General features: G+C 36.9%; 1 protein-coding gene across 14 annotated transcripts in view; it reads left to right on the top strand.

The window, feature by feature from the left end:
- Positions 1–26,388, top strand: part of SEMA5A (semaphorin 5A) — a 310,831-nt gene that overhangs the window by 264,754 nt on the left and 19,689 nt on the right. For all 14 annotated transcript variants that reach the window (XM_083854446.1, XM_083854449.1, XM_083854445.1 and 11 more), the window contains 2 exons: positions 12,218–12,443; positions 21,762–21,980. In XM_083854446.1, coding sequence (XP_083710572.1) covers positions 12,218–12,443; positions 21,762–21,980 — 445 coding nt within the window. The remainder of the gene's footprint in view (positions 1–12,217; positions 12,444–21,761; positions 21,981–26,388) is intronic.

Consider the following 26,388-nt stretch of genomic DNA (forward strand, 5'->3'; position numbering starts at 1 on the left):
CCTGAAAATGACAGAGTTGATGGTATGCTTACAGAACTGTCCAAGTGAAGCCTGTATTATAAACCCTACAGTGTAAATTCAGGACACCCATCCTGATCCTAAAATTCTGTCACATGAGTTTCACTTGTATATTCCAGCCATGATTATGTAGTTAGAGGCAGTAGATCCTCTCCACATTGCTAGGAATATTAGAAATACAACATCATATATTACCCATCCCTATTTTCCAGTAAGTTAACGTGGGTTTGTTTACATATTGCTTTGATAAGCAAGCACAACATTCCTAAGTACCCAATGGCAGTCTGCAGCCTCAGCATCCTGGACGCATGTGTCACAGTTAAATTTTCCGATCTCTGGCATGTAACTTAACTCTTGCAGCTTTTAGCTATTTATGTCCCTTTTCTGGTGTGTTGAAGAGAAAAGTTTTAGGAGATGTCATATTCGCTGAGTAACTGGGGGTTTTTTCTGCCCAATTTGATCACCGCACTGTGAATCAATCCTTGCTCATCTCCTTTTTTTCTTTCTCTCATAAATGAGTTTATGTGAATATTATGTCAAGAAATGGGGCAGAGCCGGCCTGCAGAAATTTGATTTGCAACTAGGCTGAAATGAGCATAGCTGTGTATAAATAGAAGATAAAGATCCTGTGTGTACTTTAAGTAGTAAAGTCCTTCTTTAAGAGTTCTCATGAGTATTGTGTTAAGAAAATACATTGTTATACGTCCAACTTGTTGAAACTCATAAAATGCTCCATTTGAACTGTACTTTGATTTAGTTTTATCAGGAAACCAGACTAGGTTCCTGGTCAGTTTATTTTCATTACCACAGTATTTTCTTTTGTATGATTTTTTTTACAGTCTATAATCTCCTTCTCCTTTTGTTTTCTTCATTAACCTTCTGGCTTCAGTGTCTTTAGCAGTGCCACCTTGCCCCTATACAGTGCTAAGCCTTTCTGCTGAGACGTCAAACAAGGCGTAAAATGAAAGAGCTTTAACCCTAAGGAGTTTCCCCAGAGCAGCAGAGCATAGTGTTCAGAAATCCTGAGCTGAGACACACAGGCTATTGTCAATTAAAACCTGATCTGTTTTACGCCAGGGTCATGCCACCTACAGAACAGCTCCTATTTGAGAAGGTGCAAAGGAAGCCCACTGTGATTTTTGCTGTATCTTCCTCATACTGGAAACAAAACATAATATGAAGTCAGCATACAAGTATGCTTTTTTTCTTCCCCAGAAACATCTGTCTTACCAAGAATTGGCTGAGGATCAAAAAGTGTTTTCTTTGCAGACACAGAGTTTCAAAAATAAAACATAGCCAAATTAAACACTTTGTAAATAAACTTTATATAAAACCAAGAGCATTAAAATGTCTAAAAATAAAAGTGTTGTATGAGAGACATTGATTTATGGGGAGGTTTTTAGATTGGCACAAATTAAATTGAAAATGTGAAACAGGAGGTTCAGTTCTGATGTGATTCTGAAAAATGACATGCACCCTTGATAGATACAAAGGCAGGATGCAGATTTGCCTACACAGAGGCATGTGTTGCTGTTGGGAAGCTAGAGGGGGTGTGAACTTCTGGGTGAAGGTTATAGTGAAGGTAAATCAGAGGCCATGTGAGAGAACCACATGCTTTTAGAACAGTTTGGAAGCTGGGTGAGATAACCCACAGCATTTAGTGACAACAGAGCCATACATTTGGGAAATTCTATCCTGTGTTAAGTGTACACAATTTGAAAAAATAATACCCATTAATGAGAAAATGACAGACAGTTGTATATTTATAATTGTCTGTGCAATTTCTCTTACTGAGCATGTTAAGCACAAAAGTGAAAATTTGTAGGTAATTTGAATTTATATTTATTAACACAACTTGAGGCATAGTTTTCAAATATCTGTTTCTATGTTTCTGCTTTTCAGTCAGCAACTTGTAAAATTTTATGCAATTATTTTGATTGTCCTTCTACTTTTTGTGGTATTTTTTTTCCTACATAGCCAGAGGCTCTAATGAGTTAAATTGATGCTTGCCACAGCAATTTAACTAGCTCAGGTGTCCCCCTTTACTAAAGGTCATGTTTTCCATAGCAGAGTTGTCAGAAACAAATATGTTGGTTTTTTGGTTGCAGTGCTTCTTTGTCCCACTGATTACAAGCTATAACTGAAGATGATTTTGTGTTTATCTGCTTGACTGTAGCAGTAGTGATTGAGGTGTGGGCACACAGTCACATCTGTCAGCTCAGCTGTAACTTCTGCCCTGAGGAAAGGCAGATGTTTGTGGTATGATAAAGTATTAAATTGTGCTTAAGTGCATTTTTGGTTCAGTTTGCTTCCATGGGCCTTGGTCAAGGCCTGAAAAAGATGTTTATAGCACAATGGAATTTTTTTTTTACCTACCTTCTATACCTATTTGCCATAGATGGTGTCCAGTCTCCCAACATTGCTTTAAAATAATTTGGGGAATGGGAGTTGTATTTGTTTCTCTCCTTTGACTTATATACAGAGGAGTAGCCTTTGAGCTATGAAGATACAGATTTTCATATGCACATTAACTTTCCATCTTTGAATTTCCTCTAAGTAGATGATTGGAACTTTATGGTATTTGGCGTTTTTGAAGATGAGATAAAAACCGTCTGGTGCTGGATGGATCTGGCAACTGTATTTTGCAGTCTTCACTGGGCTTCCAATCCATACTCACATCCCTTACTAAGTGACTTCACTTTCAGAAGTGCAGATCACAGCCTTTCTACCACCTCATCAGAAAGTGCAGTGATCAAAATCTCTGAACCTGTCGTGTCTGTGTGACTAAATCAATTTCCAATGGGTTTAAATAATTCCACAGTTTAACACATTTCAGCAAGCAGTTCTGCTTTTTACTGCAGCTCCTAGGTTTGGACTGGCAACTCTGAATTAAAGTTCACAGCTCCTCATCTATTCAGTTTTAACATTTCCATCACTTACATATTTGTTACTTAGTAACTGTTCTAACATTTTAAGTGTTATGTCAGGAGTGGTGACATTATTGGATTTTTCCCTCCAGTGATTGGTCTGTCACTTAAGTCATCCTTTAAATGAAAATAAAGTGAGAATGTTATGATTTCAGAGCAAAGCCAGGCTTCAATTCTTCCCAAAATTAGTTTTCTCAAATTTTGCTTCAATTTTTTTTTTATAAAACACAATTTATTGATCTTTTTAATTAATGTGGGAAATCCCCCCAAAAAATAAGTAAATGAGCTGCAATTGAATGCTTGTTGTCTAAATGATTGCATAAGCAGCTAATACTTTCACACTATCAGGTCAGTTTTGATGTACCAGTGATTAGCAGCTGCATTTTTTTCCCTTAGATTTTGATCGTAAAATGTAATAGTTCAGCTGAACCTAAAAGATTGTCTGGCTGTAGAAAAGAAGATCAATGATGAACTGTAGGCTGGTAAAAGCATTACTTGTAATATAAGGCTGCACTGATTATATAATGAATGATTGAGGATAAATTAATAAGTATCTGAAAGAGCGATCTCTGGATGGATATAAAATAATAATTACTGTTTTAATTTTCTGCATTACTTGGCAGCAGGCTTTTCACACAGTTGATCTTTCAGGTTTAAATATTATGGAAATAAATGTGTCCTCAGTATGTAGATTTCAACTACTTTACAGTTGTGCCTAATATGAAACTGCCTTGTTAAAGAAAGGAGCCATTTTGCCACATTAGCAAATATTGTAGCTAGCATTGGGTGAATCTAAGCATCAGGTATCTAAGAATTAAACTTTTTCCAAGTCACTAAGTAGCCAAATAATTCTGGCATTGCCTGTGGAAACTGAAATTTCAGATTTTCTTCCACCTCTGATGTTTAAAAGTTTGTTGTTAGGGATCTCCTTTTACAAGAACATAGCTCTCTTTGTCTATCTAGAAACCTACATGAAAAAAACATGAGGTGAAGGTAATTTATGAGTGATAACAGATCTGCAGTGATTATGAAGCAACACTCTCTAAAATTGATGAGTTGATAGCCTTTTTATGCCTTTTTGGATATTGTATTATCTCCTAAAATTCTTACTCTCAGTTAATAAATACATGGATAGCTGTGATTTCCAGCAGTTTAAAAAATATATTTTAAGTTAATAATAACTTTTTCAGCAATTTAGAAGATTTTTGTCAGGAATTATAGGGCCTACATTAAAAATGTTAAGTTTCTCAGTAAGAGTGTTTGAAACTAATTGCAAACAATTGAGTTATTACAGCAAAATAAATCACCCATTTTCCATCTGACTTAATCCTCCTTCCTCTGCCTTTGCATTTGTAATGAATGAAGCCACATGCACAGATCATTAACATAGCCCAGCTGGGTGGTAACTCCTTGAGCTGCAGGAACTCACTTTTTTCCCACTCGTTGATTGTATCTCTCAAAATGGAATTTTGGACAACCTCTTTTTCTGCACTTCTAAAGTACTGAGTGATCAGGGAAGCTACATCTCTTTTCCTGGTCTTCTCAAATGACACATTCCAAGGCAAAATTGAATTCCCTCTCTTCATAATTAAATTTATAAATATGTGTTTCAAGGCTGCTATTTACATGCTGATTTTAAAAGCTGAAAAGATTAACTTTGATTCATTTACAAGTGACACATAATTTACCTTTAATGATATTTATATTTCACCATCTACTTCTCATGATGTTACTCTGATTCCGGTCCTGGCTTTCCTACTGCAGTTGAGGCCTTCACTATGTGGCAATATAGAAATCACTTTTGAGTCAGTTTTGGTAAATCCATGTAGTCATTTGTAGGCGGACAAACCCTTCAGCCTTACAGCCTTGATTGTTTATGGTCCTGTGTGTTATATTTTCATCAGGTCAGTAATATCTTATGCTTCCTTTCTTTGCAGCCGTCTAAATGACAATACTCAGGGCAAAAATAATTGAATCCTTAGTCCTCTGACAGCCCCTTCTGGTTTTCTCAGATTTTACTGGGTTCAAGTGGTGGCATCCCCAGGTTCTCATCCCCCACGTTTTGTGGTTCCCACCTCACCGTGGAGCTGCTAGAACAAGAGGCATGTTTATTGTGTGCCAGATTGTAAAACTGGATACAAAACCACAGAAAAGGTGGAATTTACAATAAGATTCCTGACCATGAACTGGAGAAAATGACCCCTGGACACCAATCTCCTATGCAACAACTTACCCGCAAAACAGTAATTTTGGGTAGTAGCATTTTCCTTCAGAAAAGTTTGATGAGTTTTACATAAAATGTAGCTTTTGAGCTGGCAGTTACACAAATGGCTGGCAGAAAAAGGAAAGTGGTGGCTTTGTTCACTCCAAAAATGGATGGGTTTATGAGGAGGTGATGAAAGTAGGAACTTTCCTTGTCAAAGTAAAATTAGTGTTATTGAATATAGGAAGGATTTGAGTCCTGAGCTGTCCTAATCTGCTGATCTGCCCACAAGGCCTTGGACTCCTCCAGGGGAAAGGGATCCAAATTCAGCCTTTAATTCCTTATAAATTGCCCTTTACATCAATGGGGATTTTCCAGTTCTTTTCTTTAAAATACACAAAATTGAAACAAAAAGTTGTGTGGAGTCAATATTTGCAGCCAAAACCCTCATCTTTTTTGTTCAGAAGAAACTTATTTTCCTCCCTCTTCCATCAAAATATTTTAAAAAACCCATTCTGGACACAACCTCTTACTCTGATTTACATTGCTGTAGGACTGCATCTGCAATGAGCAATAGTCTCTGCAGTCCTGGTTCCTTTGGAATCAGTAGAACTTCTCCTATGGATGTCAACTGAAGCTAAACACACTGCCTACAAACTGTGATGTCAAAGTGTGGTTAAAATACAGTGGGGATCTCAGAAATTATTTTAGGGTTTATTTTCCAAGTATAGCTGTGAAGTTTTCAGGGTAGAAGATGTTTTGTTTAATGGATTGAAATTAATGGGGCTTGAGTGTTCTTTCATGTCATGCTTCTGGAATACAGTTGTAGCAGCAAAATTACACTCATCTAAGGTTTATCTAATGGTATTTGGTTGAAGAACCTGGCTTTTTAAACTGTGGAAGAAATAGAAATATGATCAGGGAGTTGTCTTTTGTTTGTTTTGGTTCAAAAATGCTTCTTTAAATAGACAAGACTTTACATTTCTGTAGTAAAAATAAATGAACCATTTATTTGTTAAAATTCAGTTAGTGATTTTTCTGTGTGTTTTTCAACCAAGGGAAGATAAATTTTATCTATCTTATGGTTCTTGGAGAGAGAGAGGGTGCATTAGTCCTTCAGGAAACTTACATTTTGACATGTAAACAAGGCACCCTCTACATGGGAACTATTTTTCTCTGGAGTTTTATAACCCTGTTGTATTTGGTTTGGCCTTTGTTTTGATTACATGAGAGAGTTGTCCTTTCTTTTAACTACATACTGCTGTGGCAAACTCAGAGACTGAGAGATGGCTGAGAGACTGAGGCTCTCATATCTTACAGCCCTGTCCTGTCTCAGGTGACAGACATTCTGCACCATTCCATTTATGAATCAGTGACACTCTTTTCTACTGGTGTCTTAATACCTGAAGAATTATTTTGGGCTAGTCTAACTGAAGTTTAACATAATGGAACAAAAAGCAAAAATTTCTAAGTATTTTTTAATCAATGGATTGTATAGTGATTCCAGAAATATTAGAGAACTAATACAATATATTGAAAGACAATAATAAAAGATAACTCATGGACTGAAAATATTTTAATGTACTGTCAATGTTGGTTTAGCTGCTTTGTCTATCACACTAACAGGTGAGAAAGAAAAACACAGATGAGAACTAAAGAAGTGCATTCCACATAGACATACTATATGCATCAAAGGCATAAGAGCTTGTTAGGAGAACATCCCTCCATAATATAAACATGTAAATGGGAATAAAACTCTCTATCTGAATTCTGGTTTTAATGAAAAAAAATGTACTTCAAATGTAGATAATATTTTGGTCTATTTTTTTAAGGAGATATCAGAGTATCATCATGGTTAGTTAAAATCAAACTTAAGCTACTAAAAGTCTCAGAGATTCTCAAAATTTTTGGGAATTTGACTAAAGTAGCTATGCAGATGCAAAAAAAAAAACAAAAAAAAAAAAAAAAAAAAAAACAAAAACAAAAAAAAATAAAAAAAAAAAAAAACAACCAAACAAAAAAAAAAAAAAAAAAAAAACAAAAAAAAAAAAAAAACAAAAAAAAACCCAAAAAAAAACCAAAAAAAAAAAAAACCCCAAAAAAAAAAATCAGTCAGTTCATGTCTTCCAGGAGAAAACAGTGAGTTTTGTTGTTTGTTCAGTTATTTAACTGAATATTTAACAATATTATTTAACAATATTCCCCTTATTATTTAACAATCAGTTATTTAACAATAGTCCCCTTTAGTTTGAACTTACATTTTACTTGTCCTTTTCTAAAATATTATAACCAAATAATTTTAAATAAATCTTAGTAAAAAACATGACATTAATATTCTTTTTCCATTATGCAAAAATACTAGGGAATACTATTTAAGGACAGAAGCAAGGTAGCTGCTTAATGGAATAATCATTATCTATGATTCCAAATATATTATGATTCCAATTTTTCTTTTTAATTTATGATGACTTTTCTCGTATTACCACCAGTATTCTCCATGATAATTTTTTATTTAAATTTATAATTTTCACGGACATGTGTTTTGGGAGGTACACATTTATTTGTGTATTTTGTGTAAAAAATGCAGTGTTGAGTTGGTGCCTAAAATTTAGTCTTTACAAGTCTTACTGCATCTTTACTAGGTATGGCCAGGTCTAAATTCAACCATCTCCACTGTCTAAATTCAGTCCAATCTAAAAGCCACAATATGGTGAATTAGACCACAAGTTTTAGAGCAACCTGCAAAGAGAACTTTGAGAATGTGGTTAAGCTTGAACTATTGCAATTATATTTTTGGAGTCTGTAAATGGCCTCAAGTAATTATTGCTCTGAGTCCACAAGTGTACCCTATGGGTTAATGTGCATAACACATCACTTGAGCCTCTGAAGTATTTCTCTGAGTATCTAGAGAATACCCCAGGAGAGCTTGACCCCATCTCTCTCTTCAGTCCATGTGGAATGTCAGAGGTGGAGTTTAGCAGCTGCTGTCTCAATTCCTCTCAGCAGTGCTACTGAAGCAGAGTGCTTCACTGCTTTTCTAGCTCTGTCTTACCACTGAGTTGAGACGTCAGTGTTTCATCTGAGACTTTTATTCATCTGAGACTTACATGTGGTTACTTGATTTATGTGCCCGTGATTCTAGCTAGTACAATTGCTTTGGTCATATTCTTGAAATCCCTCTTGGGTAAATTGTTCAAGCATTGGACAAGGGGATAAGAGGAGGATAAACCAAGCAGAGGTGTAAGTTTCCATATTCCCTCTCTTCCCTTTCAAATATTTCCCATTAGACATGCTAGCAGCATTTAAAATATCCATGTGTAATCTGAACTATGCCTTTTCTCTCCCTCTTTCCTCACATCCACATCTGAAGCAATTCAGAGCAAGTTCATTGTTCTGCTTTTACCAAGATTTTCAGCATCAGATCACATTGATGCTCTCAACAAGCACCCTGTGGTTTTTGATTCCTACGTGGCAGACGTGGTAGTCAGTAGAGCAGTGCAGCACTTGCTGTTTGTGAGAGCAGCCAATGGGCTCTGGCAGGTCATTATTAGTGCCAGGACTCCAAGGAGTCGTCCATTCTGACGATGGTGCTCTGAATTTCCTCTTGGAGAGGTTATTTACTGCTGTAAATATTCTCTGGTTTAACTGTATGTACTTCTGTTTCCCTGGCTTTCTGAGCCTTTCATGGTTATTATCCAGTGGTTGAATAGACAAGCATGACAGCAGACAAACTTTTGCATAAGCTATGCAGCAAGCAAGAAGAAAGGAAAAAACTAACAAACGATGTTCACAGACACTCTTCAGGAACATCTTTCTTTCTATGCTGGTAACAGCATAGGAGAATGCTCTCTGTCAGGGTGTATGAAGGACTACACATCCTGAAGCATACTGAGCACTGGCAGTCTGTCTTTCTAGAAGCGAGGGAGCTGACGTGTTCATCTCAGAAGTGTGTTAGCAAAGCAACATTCAGTACATTGCCACTAAATTAACTTCTTCCTCTACTAGCTATATTTATTTGACAAAGGGTTCATTACACAGCTCACATATTCTGCTTTACATGACCCTGACCTTTTAATGCCATGTCTAATAAAGAAAGCCCTCACATTTCTAGCAGCTTTTGGTTTTACCTGAAAAATATCAGTACAAAAATCAATAGCAAATAAAGAACTGAAACTTTTGGTCTATTGTGACTATATTGACATAAACATTGTTGTAGCTACTGTACTGGTTGATTTTTATTTTTTTTTCCCTGCTTACTTACTAATAAAAAAGTGTTTGGGTTTCAAAGTGTTTGAAAGTAATACAGCACATCTCCTCTTCCAAGACATTTACCTTTGCAACAGAAAATAATTTGATTCAGAAAACTGAAAAATGTGATAAATGTTAAATGGATTAAAAGCTGGTTCATTGACAAATTGAAAAATGTGGTGTCAATGGGCAGATATAAATTACTGGGATATGTCTAGCAGAGTCTGCCTGAAATCAGTTCTTGGGTCAATAGCTCTTAATATTTTTATCAACAGTCTAGACAGTGATATAAGACATTTTCAGTAAAGCTTGAGCAGGACAGAGATTGGCAAGGTAGTAAATAATATGTTAGATAATTGCAGAAGCTAATAAAACATATTTAAATATTTCCAAATACTACCAGCCTCTTGTGTGGGATAAAAACTATAAGTAGTTGTTAGGCTGTGATTTAGAAAAGGACAGGTTGTCAAAGATAATTTGGTCTACTTAGATTCTCTGTACAATGTTGCGGAAGGAAGAAGCACTAATGCAATAATGTGCATATTAAAGTCAGACTGTCAGGAAAATGGGGCAATGACTGCCTTTCCATGCTGTATTGATAAGACTGCTGCTAGAATGCTGAGTCAAATTTTGGTGTCCAGTCTTAAGAAAAGTGAGGAAATAGGGCAAGTGGAAGACATTGGGGTGCACAGGACTTGGAGATCAGGTTTTAAATCCTGTGTAGGTTTTACAAGTTGAATTTAGCTTATTATGTATGGGTACTTGGGCATGAAAATTTTTTCGTAGATTCGGGGCAAGAAACACTCTCAGCATCATTGATAAATGCACAGCAAAATTCACTGACTGGAAAATTAAATTAAGGGGAAAATGCAGCCTCATATTAATCTGCAATTTGTTAGCTTTGCAGATTACTAAATAGCAGAAGAGCTGATCCGAGGAGGTGATAGACTCATCAGTGCTAGACGTCTTAAAAAAAAAAGAAAAAAAAAAGGAGAGGGAAAGGCAGATTTAATGATTTCTTTTTTTACACTTCATGTGCTGCAAGGAGAATAGTCATATGTATTCTTTCCTAAGTCTAAAACATACCTGATTTAAAGAGTTGACTCCTGAGGAGGCATGGAAATTACTTCCCCCGTTATACCTAGGACCAGATATTTTGCTTGTTCTTTGCTTTCTTCTGAGCCCAAAACCAGACCAGGCTGACACTCGAATCCCAGAAAGGCTGATCATCTTTCCTAACTGCTGCCTGAGTATGACTTGTGGTCACCATAGAAGTGATCAGCAGGTTTTAAGGTAGGAAAGGACTTTGCACAGCCCTCAGGAGGGAACAAGAGTAGTCCAGCTGAAACCTTTGGGCTAAGAGCTCTTTATTTCTGATGTAAAACAAAACTGTGAGAGCACAATGTTTTCACAAGTCCCTGTGGCCTCAGAACTTGAGAATCCTGAACATAATGGTGGGTTCTCCAGTGTATTGCTGTGTTAGTGGGACAGGGATTTCTAGGGAATTTTTTTTCCAACTCTAACAGATGGAATAATTAGAGAGGCTTTTAGACAATAATCTTCTTTTAGATTTCAAATAGCAACACAGGCTTTAAATTAACATATGGTTTGAAAGTGATTGCTTTAAACCTAATTGGGTATGTCCATAAGGTAGACTACCTATGAGAAGAGGCAGTGGGCTGAGAAAAATATGAGATAAAAAGGACATTATCACCATGGGAAAGAGAAGAGCAGATAATCTATTTCTTGTTGGAACATGGTGGTATCAGCTGGCGTAGAGGTTATTGAAAAAGGAGGTTATGCTATATGATAAAACTATTATTTCTTTCCTTGTTTCTTTAGTATTTAGTGTAATTACAAACTTTAATAGGTCCTTTTCAGAAGGAGCTCATTTACCCTTTCTTAACAGGCAGGAGATAGAGAGAAAATTTAAAAGTTTTCCAACTGATGCCTATTTCTTTTTATCTTTAATCATTTGTCAGTGTGAATTTATTCTGATATTCAATGGGTGTTTAATTTCATCCATATATTTTACAAAGAATTTACATTAGATGGAGTGTATTTTGTTCTGGAAAATGAATAGGCAGGACCTACAGACCTTGATGACACTCATCAGAAGACATAGACTGTGGGGCTTGAGAATACTGACAAGTCTGCATTTATGAGAATACTGGCAATTCTGCATTTTTTTATTTATGTCATCTGTTCCTTTTAGTGCATATCACTCCACAGGGAATTGGCTTCTGAAGATAGGTTTAGCAATTCTGGAGCTATGAGTAACATGCACCCCAGGGAGCCAGAAACTGTAATATAAAACATATTTTTTTCTGTTGTCCTTTTTGAAGTATGTAAGAAATAAAAAATGGACAGTAGTTTGCTTATTCATATGCCACTAGATGTTACCAAGGAATTATTTGCTGGTTCGTGCCATGTATTTGCAATTTATCAGAATTCTTCTTAATTAAAAGCTTTAGCATATTTAGTTTCACCTTACTTGGGGCTATTAATTTATAAAGGATATGCTTTATTATGGTACTTAGAATGTTTGATTTACTGTTTTTATGGGTGTAATAGATCTAATTTGTACCAGGATATTATTGCTTTTAGCATCGAGGTACTGTGCTTGCATTGGAGCTGAAAAAACACTTTCAGCTTGAGACTGGTATTAAAAGTTAATTAATGATCAGCGCTACTGGAAATGTTGAAAGTGTATCAGAAGATACTTTTTTAAGGGGTTGTGTTTTTGTCTGTTTTGATCGTTTCTGGGGTGTTTTTAAGGGGCCATTTGATGATCATGTTTCCAATGACCTTTTTCTTTCAGGAATACCAGCCTTGTAACACCAACCCTTGCCCAGAGTTAAAAAAGACAACTCCCTGGACCCCCTGGACGCCGGTGAACATTTCAGACAACGGCGGTCACTACGAGCAGCGTTTCCGGTACACCTGCAAGGCGCGCCTGCCCGACCCCAACCTGCTGGAGGTGGGCCGGCAGCGCATCGAGATGCGCTACTGCTCCAGCGACGGCACCAGCGGCTGCTCCACCGATGGTGAGCAAAGCCAGGAGGGATAACCATGCCCCCTGCTAGGGACAGGCCTGCAGTGTAACAGTGTAGCAGAACTAATAATGAAAAGGAGGGCATAGTGATCCCAGTAGGGAACGTAGCCTGTATTTCATCTGGATGTAGCATCGTCATTCAGACTAAGCGTCTTTCACCACCAGTTATGAGATTTGCCAGGTTATTTTAAGTCTCTTCATAATAATCCTGTTCTTGTAAGATTCTGTTACCCATTATACTCCCCCGAGCTTTTACTAAGGGTGATTTCGTGCAACATTAACATATTTCCAGAATATTTTGCTAGAATATAGAATATTTTAAGAAGAGCTTTTGCTCAGTAGTTTGAAAGTAACAGACGTAAGATTCATACAGATGTTTAAATAAATAAGGAGTTTATGAACTGGATAATTTCTATTGTAAAAGTTTATGTTGAGCTTTTGCTAGTAATTTACAGTTCTGTTTATCTCTGAGATTGAAAGACAAACTCCTTCAAAATCTTTTCAAATTTAGATGACTTTAAATTGGAATTAATTTTTTTCAGAATTTTCTTCTTTTCCTTTCACTAATACATAGTTTTGTATATGAATAAAAAAATTAAAACTAGGAGAAATTGTGACAGTCATTCTAATTTTATTAATGCATTTCATTGATTATCTAATTTTAATTGTATATCAGTTTATCTTTTAAAGTACTATATTTTAGTCATATAATCTAAAAATATTGATTTTTATTATTATATTTTAATATTTATAGGCCTGTTTTTCCCTTACGTCATCTTTTTTATCTTCACAAGACCCAGATTAGCTGAAAAAAACAAGTATAACTGGCGGCAGTTGGCTTATCTAAGACTACAAAGAGAGAACAGTTTCTGAGTCCCTGGACTTTCTAATTCTCAGTATTTTTCAGACAGATGAACTATTGTGAAAGTTAGTTTTAAGCTCCTGCCTGTACTAGGTTTACATGTCAAGGTTTTAGCAGTGGGGGAGGCTGCAGAGTTGGCTTCTGTGATAATATTTCCCCCCCATCCGACCCTTCATCCTGTACAAAACCTTTATTGTTTCACTTGGCATACGTGTCTCTTTGGAGGGGGACAGGATGTTAGTAATTTTTTGAAGAAATATATACTAGTGAAGTGTGTTAAATCATAAAACAAAACCCATGGTACTCCAGATAAGACTTCTGTGCTCTGTGTCATTCCCTTTTCACACAATCTACAGTGTCAGATGTGGGGTTTCGTTTAGATCTGGATAGCAAGGCAGATTTTGTCATGGAGCAGGTCTTGACAAAAGCATTTCTTCTATTCTCTTTTCATCCAAACTATATTTCAGACTTGTATTGAGCGAAGATTTTGCTTTGCTAGGATTGATGTATGATCTGTGTCTTGTCCTTAATGAGACTTCAAGGTGGTGCTGCTGCTTTTTTCTGTCTTCCAGCACTTAGACATGGATGACACATTTTTAAAATTTCTTGAGATTAAATGAGAAAGAAAATACTTTTTTCACCAGGTAGAGCAGACTTGGTAAAGTCTAGTAGAAGTAAAGCTACAGAGGAATCTAGGTATAATCTGGTCTGACAGCTGAAATGGTAGCATGTAAGAAAGGAGTATACAAAAGCCAATGCATGACAAGAGAGGAGGTCAGTAGGGCAAACCAGAGCCAGTTTGTTATAGATCATATTGCTGCAAGAAATTTAAATTTGCCACAGAGACACCTCTCTCAGCTCTGAAGTCATGATCATAAGACCTCTCCTGGAGCTGGATGCATAAGCTGACTCCTGCAGAATATAGACAGAAGTAACAAACCCTACAATTTGTTAAATGAAGCTTTTTTTCAGTGTGCAAGTGATAGGGCCAGGTATGGTGATTCGGGTGCATTCTTTGCCTGATTAGTTTGAAGATTATTTATTTTTTTGCTTCTGAGCATAATACTCCTGAATTTCCTGGCATTGTACCTTTTTTGTTGCATCTTGCTGAAGCTTCTGCTTTGATTCATTTGGAAATAATTCATCACTGGAGCAATGTGCATGACCCCAACCCTGTTGCATAGTAATAGAAATGTTCATCTGGGTGAAGGATTTTTGCTGACTAATCCCAAAATACTGAATATTTAAGTACTATTTATTGATTACTTGACAGGACAGAAACTATTATACATCTGTCTGTTCTTCCTAGTGAGTGCCCTTATGGCTTTGTCATTAATTTGCACTCATTCTTTGATTCTTTTTGGCCAGTGAGTATTTTAATTATTCTGTAATGAAAGGTGAATCTTGATCGGTGTTCCAAGTGCTGCATTAACCAGTACACTTCTGGTGAAAATAGCACATTTTATTTTGAGACTGTTTGCTTAGTCATTTTCTGATTATGGATGTCAGAGCAGAATGGAGGGGAACGTTTGTTGAAGGGAGGAGTGAGGGGGCACCATTTTGATTTGCTAATGAGATGAAACTTGCTGACTGCATCTAATCTGCAGGATTCAGGAGCGCTTCCCTGCTCCCAGGTTTAGATTTGGGCCAGCACACCACCACTCTAGTGCTCCTTGATTTCACAGGAAGAAAATACATGAATAAGAGTCGAGTAGCTGTAGCTTTTGGAACAGAGAGAAGTCTTGAGAATGGGAAACTGTGAATTGTGGCAGACACCTTCACCATTTCTGGCTAGATAGCAAGAAAACATCATAACTTACTTCCACCTTACCAGAGCCTGGATACTGTGAAACATTATTTTCATTATCTCCATGTTGAATTGTAGCAATTTTCTGGCTTTTACAGAAAGATTAATTCTGGTACAGAATGCTTGGCATACCTCATTACCAAAGATGTGTTCTGCAGAGATCAGTTCTCTGTTCCTTGCAGATAGGAGCCATTTGTTAGAAATTTTCTCATTGCCTATAATCTCCCACTGTGCAACTATAGTCATGCTGTGTTAAACAGAATCATGTTTCACTGTCAGATGCTAGCAAAGCAAACTTTCTTTGCAGTCTGAGCTTAGAGGTAGAACTTCTTGCCAGAAACCCACTAGACTCCTCCTGAGTGTGGTAAGATTTTTATCTCAATCAAGTAAGCAGTAGCATTTGCAGACTAGATTCATGCTTTTCTGATTTGAAGTTTGATTAAGAGGAAAGAAAAATAAATCTTGTTCCCTGCCTCTGGGTTTTCATATAGTGCTCAGATAGGAAAGAGACAGCTATTTCAAATAAACTGAAAGAGATTGTGTACATTGTTGTACGTCTTAATGCACTGTCTGTACAATCCAGCATTCAGAGTATAGAAATTACATTACCCTAGGCTTTAATATGTGCTTATGAACATATTAAATATCTACATTAAACATGCTTGTTCTCTGTAACATCATCTGATACATAAACAATAATAATTTTATTGAAAACATAATTTTTTTAACACAGGGATGAATATTTCACATGGTATTAGGTTGCCTAATATTTTAAAGTTGAATTTATCTTACCAAAATCTAGACTTTATAGTAGTCTACATAGAGAACTTCAGCACCCTGTGGAATCCATTGAAGATAAGCACCTGATACAATGGGTGCAGTTCACCCTCTGGAGATAGATACTGCCTTCTTTCCGTGGTGTACAATGCAGACAGCAATGATGGGCTTAGACAAGGCACTTGACTTTGAAATGGCCAGAGTTAGACCAGGTTAACTTCCAAAATACCTTCTGAAGCAAATTAACAAAGGAAATACTTCTAATTTCAGTCATTTCATTCTTAAAGAGTCTTTTGTTTGCCTTTTTTTTTTTTTCTTCCCCAGGCACCTGGAAATCTGCACCTAGACTGTTAGCTGTTGCTGCTTCCTCTATCTCAAACCTCATAAAAATAGTTATTTTTGAAGGCAGCATGTGATTTTGTCTGAATTACTCTTCTAGTGGCTATATCACTTGTGAAAAAATTGATTTAACCTTTCCTGGTGCTACCCATAGGAAATCTTTAGTGCACTTGGAATTTTTTACAGAATAGAACATGTGCTGATAATCAGGAATGTCCTGTAGTCAGGAGGAGTACATTTTGAGATGTTATCCCTTATACTGTTGTACTGAAGCTAAGCTATGGTATTCTGAGTAAGAACAAAATGAATTCTGGAAGTTAGAACTGAATTTGATGACAAATTCAAGTTTGATTGACAAAGTACAGCTCAGTGGAACTTTTTGGTTAAATACTTAAACACAGAAAAGCTATCTACAAGAAATAAAGATATGATGCTAACGTGATATCCTCCATCTACATACTCTTTGGATTTTTTAAACATGCCATCTTTGCATTGCATCAATGTTTGCCATTACATTTTACTATTTCAATTTTACTATGTTTTGAAGGTTTATAAAGTTTTTATAAGTTATAGGTATTTAGGCCTGAAGTTATGTAAGTTTTATGCTTCAATAATATTGTCAAATAACTTGCAGACTATCTTCAGAAAGTGACAACACTGAAACAATCTTTGCTTATCCTTGTTACATCTGCACTTGAAGCAGTGTTTTATGCTGTCATCTAGAAATGATTCAGGATACCTGAATTTTGGCTTCAGATCATCTTTTCCTAAAGTCATGAACCTAGACTGCTTGGATAATTGAATTTTCTTTGTAAGGTTGGAACTGGAGGACATAAGTCATAAATCAGTCAAGTAATATAATTTATCAGGTGTCACAGCCTCTTCTCTCTTACTTAGGGCTGTATTACTTAGCTACAGGCTAGACTAGGGAATTGTTATTAAGCTATGTGCTTTAATAGAGCCACACTTTTACAGCAAATTAATTGAACTTGGCTGAGAGTGTTGCAGTTTTCAAGCAGAATCAGGCCAACCAAAGCCTCATTACAGGCTTTTGCAAAGGCAGATTTTTTTTCTCCTGTGCTAGTCAGGGCAGGTGACTTTCATGTTAACATGTCTTCAAACAGGATTAATTTACTGTGGATTTATGAAGCTATTTCAATTCAACCAAAAAGTTTTCAAAAATCTACTTATAAATCATCAAATCATCTTGGTTCATATCAGAATTATGTCAATTAAATGGGCAATTGTTTTCAGGTGTATTTGCGTTAAGGAATAAGTAAATCATCAGTAGAGAAGTACTAATTTCTCTGTAATTTTACTGATATTGAACAAAGCAGAAGTGCTTAAAGTGAGAGAAAAGTCTTTTGTTTAGGTGTCAGTTCATAACTTCTGTCTTCCATGATCTCAGAAGTTGATGGTTATTTTGTCCACAAAATCACTGTGATTGCTTTTACTGAGGTTTTTGAAGTACTTGCTTTTACTTGTGGAACTTTTCACCTTCAAGAAGCACAGCTGCCTTTTTTAAATTGTACTGGGATCAAGTAGTTAAATCCCCTTTTCTAGCCACAGTGTGCAGCAGTTTATTACTTGAGAACGACTTGCTCTAAGTCAGTCATAGGCTTTCTGAGAACAATTTAATTTAAAATGTTTGAATGATGAACCTGTCAAAAAGGTTGGATCGGAATTTGACTTACAGATGTTCTGTCTGTCTTGGGAAAATTATTCATTAGTTTATTAATGATAAATAAATGCTGTGACTGATCATTCTCTTTGCAGATTTACAACTATTTCTGTAGATGGGCTTTAAATAAGGGGGACTAAGATTATGTTCTGGCTACTTTTGCTGCTGCCATGCCAAGGGCATTGGCCTGGTAGCATCCTGGTTTATATATTTATATATATTTATCTTAGGAGCAGTAAGCTGAGAAAAGCAGCTTAATCTTGGATTTTGTTGGGTGGCACAATCTGGTTTCTGTCCCGGGAGTTGGATGTAGAGCAATCTGAAAGTGGCCCAAACTGCGAACAGAAGCAGCAAGCAAGAAAAACACAGTTCAGAGAGACAAGTTGGAGTTTTCAGTTTTGTGCCACTTGCTCTGAAAGATTACAATGCTTTTCTATTTATGCCTTCTTCTTTCAAACTTGATGTAAACTGCGATAAGGCTAAGGCTTAGTTCTGTGTATACAGTTACTTTCTGAAGAATTTTTGCCTGGACAGATTCTACAATGTAATCTTTTGATTAGTTTTATATTGCCCCCTGTCCCCTCTACCATTTCAGTTAATAAACAGGACTTCTCAGCTGAAGGACTCAGAAACTAGGTCCAGAGCCCCAGACAGGCACTCTATCAGTGTTGAGTGGAGGGGAAGGATCCTTCCTTGACCTACTGGAAAAACTCTTCCCAATGTAACCCAAGAGCCTTCTTTTCCACACGGGCACATCACTGGCCCACATTAAGCTTTCTATCCTCCAGAACCCCAAGATCCTTCTCTGCAGAGCTGCTTTCTAGGTGGTTGGCCTCAAAGTAGGGTTGCATGGGGTTTTTCCTGTGCAGATTCAAGACATTGCATTTTCCCCAGTTGAACTCCACGAGGTTTCTCTCTGTCTTGTCAAAGTGTGACATGACTCTTTGGTTTATCAGCCAGTCTTCATAGTCAAGGCAAACTTGTCCAGGTCATTAATGAAGGTGTTAAACAGGATTGAAGCTCATGCCTTTTCTGCAGCTGACCTCTTAATGGTTCATCACTGAGCAATTAAGGTCCTCTGGGCCTAGTTGCTCAGCCAGTTTTCATCACATTGCACTCTCCACTTACCTAGCTCAGATTTGTTGACTTGTCTAGCAGTAAGTTATGGGAGTCAGTGTTAAAACCCATACTAAAGTTGAGATAAGCGTTAATCCACTGTTCTTCCCTCATCTGTGCACCTCGTCCCCTCATTGTAAAAGGCTATAATGTTGTTCAAGGAATATATACAACAGTATTTCCAGAATGCAAACTGATCTTGTCACTTTTCATGCTGTTAATGGCATAATGTTAATTTCTTATTGTGTAGTTTCTGTCTGAACAGAAAATTCTAAAAGCTCCTTTATGAAGTCTGTATTAACTGCTGTAAAACTGTGAAAAGACTGGTCCTTATAATAAATTTTTTAATGCTTTGGAAAGAAGAAAACTCAGGGGAACACTTGCTGCAGAGCAAACTCCACACTGAAAAGATTCTTTGGAATATTTTTCTGTTTCAGAGTTAAACTATCTTAGAGCTTTCCCTTAGAAGATTCCACTCCCCAGTCTCCAATTTAAATCACAAGAAATCTAATACCATAACATCAGATAAGGTCACACATTTTCATTAGGACTTAAAAAGCTACATGTAACCTACAAAAATATCTTCAAAATATCCTAGTATTCTTATGAAGTGGTACACCCTGCAGTGATTTATGAATGGCATGACTGGCAGTCTGGTCAGATTAATACTTTTTTCATTGTTTGCATTGCTCTTAATTTAATAACTTAAAAACCCCTTGATTTAGAATTCTGCTATAAAATACACTATTATTTTGTTCTCACAGCTCACTGTGTACATAAGCTGAGAATTTCCATGACCAGAGTGATACCAAATTGCAAAAAAAGGGTCTTATAGAGCAGGAAAATGGACCCGTATTCATTATTCACATTCTGTTTCTCTGTACTTGCTCCCTTTTTTGCATTTGAATATATGTCATGTTTTTTGAAATGCTGCTTTTAATATCTGTGTAATAGAATCTGGCTCAGCAGGAGAGAAATAGTTACCCTCTACTATTTCTGAAAGGTTTTGTCCAGTTTTAGTCATTTTTATATTGCAATTCGGCTGCTTTCTTATTAATTTCAACAGTTTCTTATTACCAGTGTTTCTGTGTCAATGCATCATCATTCCAATAATGCACGTTATCAAGTGTTGAATAAAAATATGCAAACCCTCATCTGCTTCGGGATGATTGTGAATGCATTTCTTGGGGAAGAAGTTCAGCAGTGTTACTAATGCCATAACCACGGATAGAAATAGGGTGGACACTGCAAATAAGAGGCTTCTCCATCATGGTTATGCAGAATGCTGATCCTGTTCAGTGCAGGACAGCTGTTGGGCAGACTCTTCATGGTATTATTTCTGTTTTCATGGCATCGTTCAGTAAGCCTTCTGATTCTTTATCTCCATTTCATACTTCTACAGTGCCTATGGCTGTGGGTAGGGGCACAAAATAATTTCTTGCAGTTGCAGCTGCAAACAATCCCCTGTGTTTCTCCGCTGTTGATGATACAGTTCATCTGTACTTATGTTGGCAATACTGAAGCTCTAGCATAAACAACCAGCCATATCCTCTGCTGGCTGAAGTACCATTCACAGGGCCTTCTGTCATCACAGCTACTTAAACAAGTACTTGTAATAAAAGCACTTGTGTTGGTCCATAAATCATAGTTTCCACTGGGAAAGGTGGAACAGGAGTAGGAATTCCCAGTAGTGTTGGTGGAGGTGCTTAGTAGTGATGCTTAGAGGTGAGGCTACAGCTCAAGAGTGACTTCAGTGTTGTGCTTAATACAGTTGAGGGATTTTTTTTCCCATGCAGGACCAAGCCCCAAAGTGACAGAGGTACTAAAATGAACTGCAGATTATTAGAACTTCACTCAGGTCTGTCATTTGAATGCTGTGAACAAGATCTGTGTGCCCTTCTCACTGATAAATAGCAGACTTCATCCATTACCATTTAATCTAAAGCCTTTTCTCTGTACTAAACTTACTTAGAAAATATGTTTTCCACTTACCAGATGATTATTTTAAAAAGGAATTTTCTATGGTATGTGTGTGTGTCTCCAAAGGGCTGATTTCCATAGCTTATATTTGGCTTAGAACCCTGCAAGTCAGTGGAAATAAACTGGTTTCTATAGTGGCAAAACATTGCTTTTCACAAAAGGGTAGTTTTGCTAGACTTTGTGGAATTATTAGTGGACACTATGTAAAGTCTGAATAGGGCTAGGGCAAGTACAGTGCATAGGATGCCTGTGAGCCTCTGTGCACAGCCAGCAGCATGAAGGCTGGGTGGATTGAGTGGGCAGAGCCCTGCAGGAGGTGGTCACAGGAAGCTCAGTCCTGTCTCCTTTGTCACCTTCTTCCTGTGAAACAGAGGCAATTATATCTGTGTAATATATTTGAAGATTCTCTGATGGTAATCCCTGTGCAAGAGAGAGATAATTTTTATCATTCTTTGGTGGAGTAAATTGTTTAGTTCAGTCAATGTGGCCATTGAGTTTTAAGTGGAGTGTTGGATCCAACTCTTCGCTAGAGTTCTGTGTAAGTGAAATTTCCATTATAGAAACTTCTGTAATAGAAAAGATTCTTGAGATGAAATTAGGGTTTGGATTGTAAGGCTAAAGGATAGGACCCTTTTGTTCATATTATTTACTATTAGAAGCCTAGGAGTAAATTTGAAGAGGAAAAGGTTGTACTGGGATGAGATACCGTTTTAATTCAGTATTAATCTTTTGATCTTTATTTTACTAGGACTGTCAGGGGACTTCCTGCGTTCTGGCCGATACTCTGCTCACACCATCAATGGTGCCTGGTCACCCTGGTCCCCGTGGTCTCAGTGCAGCCGTGACTGCAGCAGAGGGATCCGGAACCGCAAACGGGTCTGCAGCAATCCTGAGCCCAAGTACGGGGGACTTCCTTGCCTTGGCCCATCTCTAGAGTACCAGGAATGCAACATTTTGCCTTGCCCAGGTAAGTTTCAAATGAAATGAAAGAAGTTAAAACTAAATAGCTCATCCTACAATTTATATCTAGCCATATTTGGTTGGTTGGGTTTGGTTTTTTTTTAATATTTTAGTTGGTGAGTTTTGGGTTTGTTTTGGTTCTTGAATCAATTACAGCTCAAATTTACCTTTATACTGTGAGTGTATTTGGGTAATATTCCCATGTGATGTCAATAAATTTATCGTTGAGAGTATTAATAGCTATATCTTTTTTCACTTCTGAGACTGGCTGTAAAAATATAAATTTAGTATTAAACTTATAGGAAAAAATATCAGAATTCTGGCAAGACATAAGAAATCTGGCCTTGTCTTTATTTAAACTCAAAATATTATTTTCATCACAGTGGTTTCTGGCATTAAATCTGTGTTAGCTTTTAAGTGTAGAGTTGCCAGCAAATAAGCTTTACATCTGATCACCAAATTAGATGGTTATTCAAGTAGTCCATAAAGATTGTTCTTGCATTCTTGAATTTCTTCTTAATTTCAAGTTTTTTTATGATTCTATGAAAGGGATTATAAGCAGAATATATGTTTACAAGAAACTACTTTGGATTAAAAATCATTGTTGTATCTCCAACATAGTGGAAAAACAAATCTTGGTTTCAGTCACATCTCTCACCCTTCATAAAATAAACATTCAAACTGAAAGGCTTTTGAGCTTTGCAGAGGCTTTGTGGGAAAAGAAAGGGGAACGGTGTAGGAGAACACATGAAGAAAAGAAGGTGCTATTGGTTTAGGAAGAGAGAATTCATGGCAAGAAACAATAGAGAGGAAGAAGGAAAGAAGACTGAAAAACTCAGTTTGTTCCAGCAGCAACAAGTAAATTTAGAAATAAGCTTTCATACATCTTTAATTGTATTAATTATGTATAGCAGTGCTTCATGTTTTCTTGTTGAAGACTTGGAGCTTTTGTCATTTATTCATTTGTGGACCTGAATAATTACTATTATGTGTGGAGGTTTTGGTTCAAAACCAGGCAGAAATACAGTACGATATATATATAGTATGTATGGCAATATACCTACTACATATGTGCACCACCATTTTAAAGCATACATGTGTATTAACATATACATATATGGTTTCAAATTAAAACTCTATTCCTCATGGATACACTGGTTTTTTTATAATATGATTGTTTTTCCCAACCTTTTTGCAGTGCTTTTCCTAAACTTTTAAAGCCCTCTAACAGTCACTGTTCATCCCTTGCATCAGAATTGAAGCAGAAAATCTGTGCAGAAAACAACACTTCCCTCTCTGGCAGGCACAGTTTCTTGAAAAGCATGTTTCTATCTTCAGTTTAACCTAAGCAATATGTTTTAGCACACAACCCAGAGTCTGTGAACATTCTGGCTGTTCACTGAAAGCAAATTTCTCTGCAGTCTTATTGCTTACAGGAACAGTAGAACTGTTTGAAAACTTGAATGCTCTGAGGCACTCAAGCCCCCAGCTCTCCTGCTGGTGGGACGGATCCATGGAGGATTTCTATTGCGGATCCCTGTTTTGATCTGGGGAAATGCCCACTGAGCCACTGAAGTTCTAAAAGAGGCACTTGGGCACAACCAGCCAGTGCTTTCTGGTGAAATTTTCTTGCTGCATCCAAGGAGGAGCTTCAATTGCTTCAATTGCTCATTTTGTAACTTCTCTGTCTGGGGGTGCAGACATCTGAGCAGATCAGGGGAAGAGATGATGCTTCCTTTTGAGCTTAGACACGTGACAAGTGAAGTGCATGTTGTCCGTGTTTTCTACACTAAGTGCTATTGGAGAGAGGTGAAAGGGAACCAACAGAGAGACAACATTTTGCAGAGAATTAGGATATTGTGGTCCAAGTCTTCTCCATGTGGGCACAGCCCTATTGCATAGTCTGATTCATTAGTTCCCAAACTAGAATCATAGTGCCTTGCTTTTTCCAGGAAAGTAAAAGGATAAACAATTTTGTTTCATGTAACTGCACTGTTCAAGTAGTTTGGCAGTAATTCATTGCATCCAAGATGTAGAAGACCATTGCACCAAAGTATGCAAACCTCCCCAGGAATATATGGAATAGATGAAGCTACCTATAAAATGGGGCTAGATTTGGTTTTCAGCCCTTGCTGTTGATTTTCAAATTAAATGCTGTCTTGAATTTTGGGCTATTAAGGAGACACAATGGGGGGAGCCAGACCTGTTACGAAGTTAACAACAGTGATTAAGAAAAGCCGAGTGGGGGTAGATGAACACTTACAGAAACTGGGATACAAAAATTATACAGAAATTAGAAAACCCAAAATGCACACCACAACAGTTTAAGTCATGCTGAAAGTCAGTAGGACTTTATGTTTCTCGATTAATTAACCTGGCCTCAGTGTCATCCTGGAAGATACTAAGTGCTCTGAAGGACTAACACAATGAAAAAGCCCATGGAGCAATCAAAGTGTACAAGGCTGTCTTGTCTAGTTAAGTGTCTTGCAACACTTGCAGCATCTTAAATATACTTATTAATATATTAATAAACAGAAAATGATAGTTAAAAGCAGGATGCCAGAATTTCAAACAGGTGCTGAAGTCATCTAGACTCTGCCTTCAGTAAATTCTGTTAAACCTTTTTTAGGCCTGCAAGGGAGAGAGAAACTGAATTTTTTTTCTGCAGTAGTAAATGGTCCGCAGATTGGTAGCAGTCACTGGGCCTTTTGCTCATAGTATTTGAAGGCTGAATATATAATAGTAAATTGAACAGTGCCAGAAAATTGCCAGAAATTGTATACAGGTTCTGGAAGATGATTTGTCTGTATTATTCAAGTTTTAGAATGATCCGTCATACAATTTTGCCTTCAACTAACACACGCTCTCCCAAATAAGCTGCAGAAATAGTTAGTGAGCCAGTGTAGGGCAAAGGCAGGCTCTCAGTACTGTTTCCATCTGGCTAAGCTACTTTGAGGGGTAGGAGAATTTGAACTATTGTCTTGCACTAGCAAATTATGCTTTGAACCTGTGCCTCAGCTCTTTTTTTTATGTCTCAGAGATGTGAATAGCATTAAGCTGGCAGGAACTGAACTGAACAGCCTGAATAACTGTGGAAAGGATCTGTGAATACTCACTGACATTTCTGTTTTCTTTGAGTTACTAATCTGCAGTCAATAATAAAAAGAATCTAAAATCAGTCATATAAGGGTTTGGTTATCCTTTGGAGTTTGCTAGATACGTACATTATGAAGAGAAATAGATGATGAAGAGAAGTTTTCAAATTATAAATCCTGAAAATCTAAAAAAATTACAGGAATTTGCTGGCTATAACAGATCTGTTTGCCTGACAATAATACAACCAAACGTAAAAAACACTGTCCTAGTTCACAGTATTGCACTTCTCTTCAGTTATCTCTGTAGGAAAAGACAACTTTTCTTCATTTGTGTTTTGTTTTGTTTCTTGTTGCCTTCTCTTATATTCCTTTGCATAAGGATATGGGGACACTTGGCTGATGTGCCTTAATTAGACATTTAAAGCAGAGCTCTGTGAGCAAGCCTAAGAAGCATGAGCTACAGGAGTTTCTCTCTTGCCCTCAGGGCATGGTGGAGGATTAGGGGGAAAGGACAGTTGCCATCTCTTAGATTAGAAATTCTGATACCTCATGACAATATTTTGGGATTTTACCAATTTCAGATTTTTATTTATAGTGGTTCTAGTTTAGTTTAGTTTTGAAATTTTAGCTGAGAAGATCTGAATAAATTCATATATCACTGAACATTCTAATAGCAATAATGAGTGTCAGATATACAAAAATCCCTGGAAGATTATGTAAGTTATTTATGCATCCCCTAAAGTCAATTACTTTTTATTGGTTTTATTTTTTTTCTCTTTTATTGTTTTCCTTTCCTCTTATTATTTTTTTGTTATTGTTTAACTCATGCTTGGCCACAAGAAAACAAGAATGTATTTAAAAGAATAAAATTTATCCTGCAGTAACTTCATAAATCAGGTGGAAAAAGGAATTACTCCAGTAAATGGAGGCTGAAGCCCATCTTGTAACATGCACTGATCACTCTAGGTGCTTCTATAGCCAGCAAGAAGAGGGATGAACTGCTCTTCGAAGCAACTGTTGGTTTTCTGACTTAAAAGTCTCAGCTACAGACTTAAACCCAAATGGACCCTTAGATTTTGTTATTGTTCTTTTCTTAGAACCATTTGTTTGCCTTGTGTTTCTGCATTGCACTATTTTGACTGTTTCTTTCATCCAGCATTGCTCTTATGAATAAAAGGCATCACAGAAATTAGACTTTGCCTTTGTAAACTATGATGTAAAAATTACTCTTTTCCCACTGAAACATGCAGCAGTATCCCACAGGATTGGGAAAAAGCAGTAGACTAAGTGATGTGGAATGGGATGATCCCCAGGTGTCTG

The sequence above is a fragment of the Zosterops lateralis genome, assembly GCF_965231275.1.
Source record: "Zosterops lateralis genome assembly, chromosome: 1".
Lineage (NCBI taxonomy): Eukaryota > Metazoa > Chordata > Aves > Passeriformes > Zosteropidae > Zosterops > Zosterops lateralis.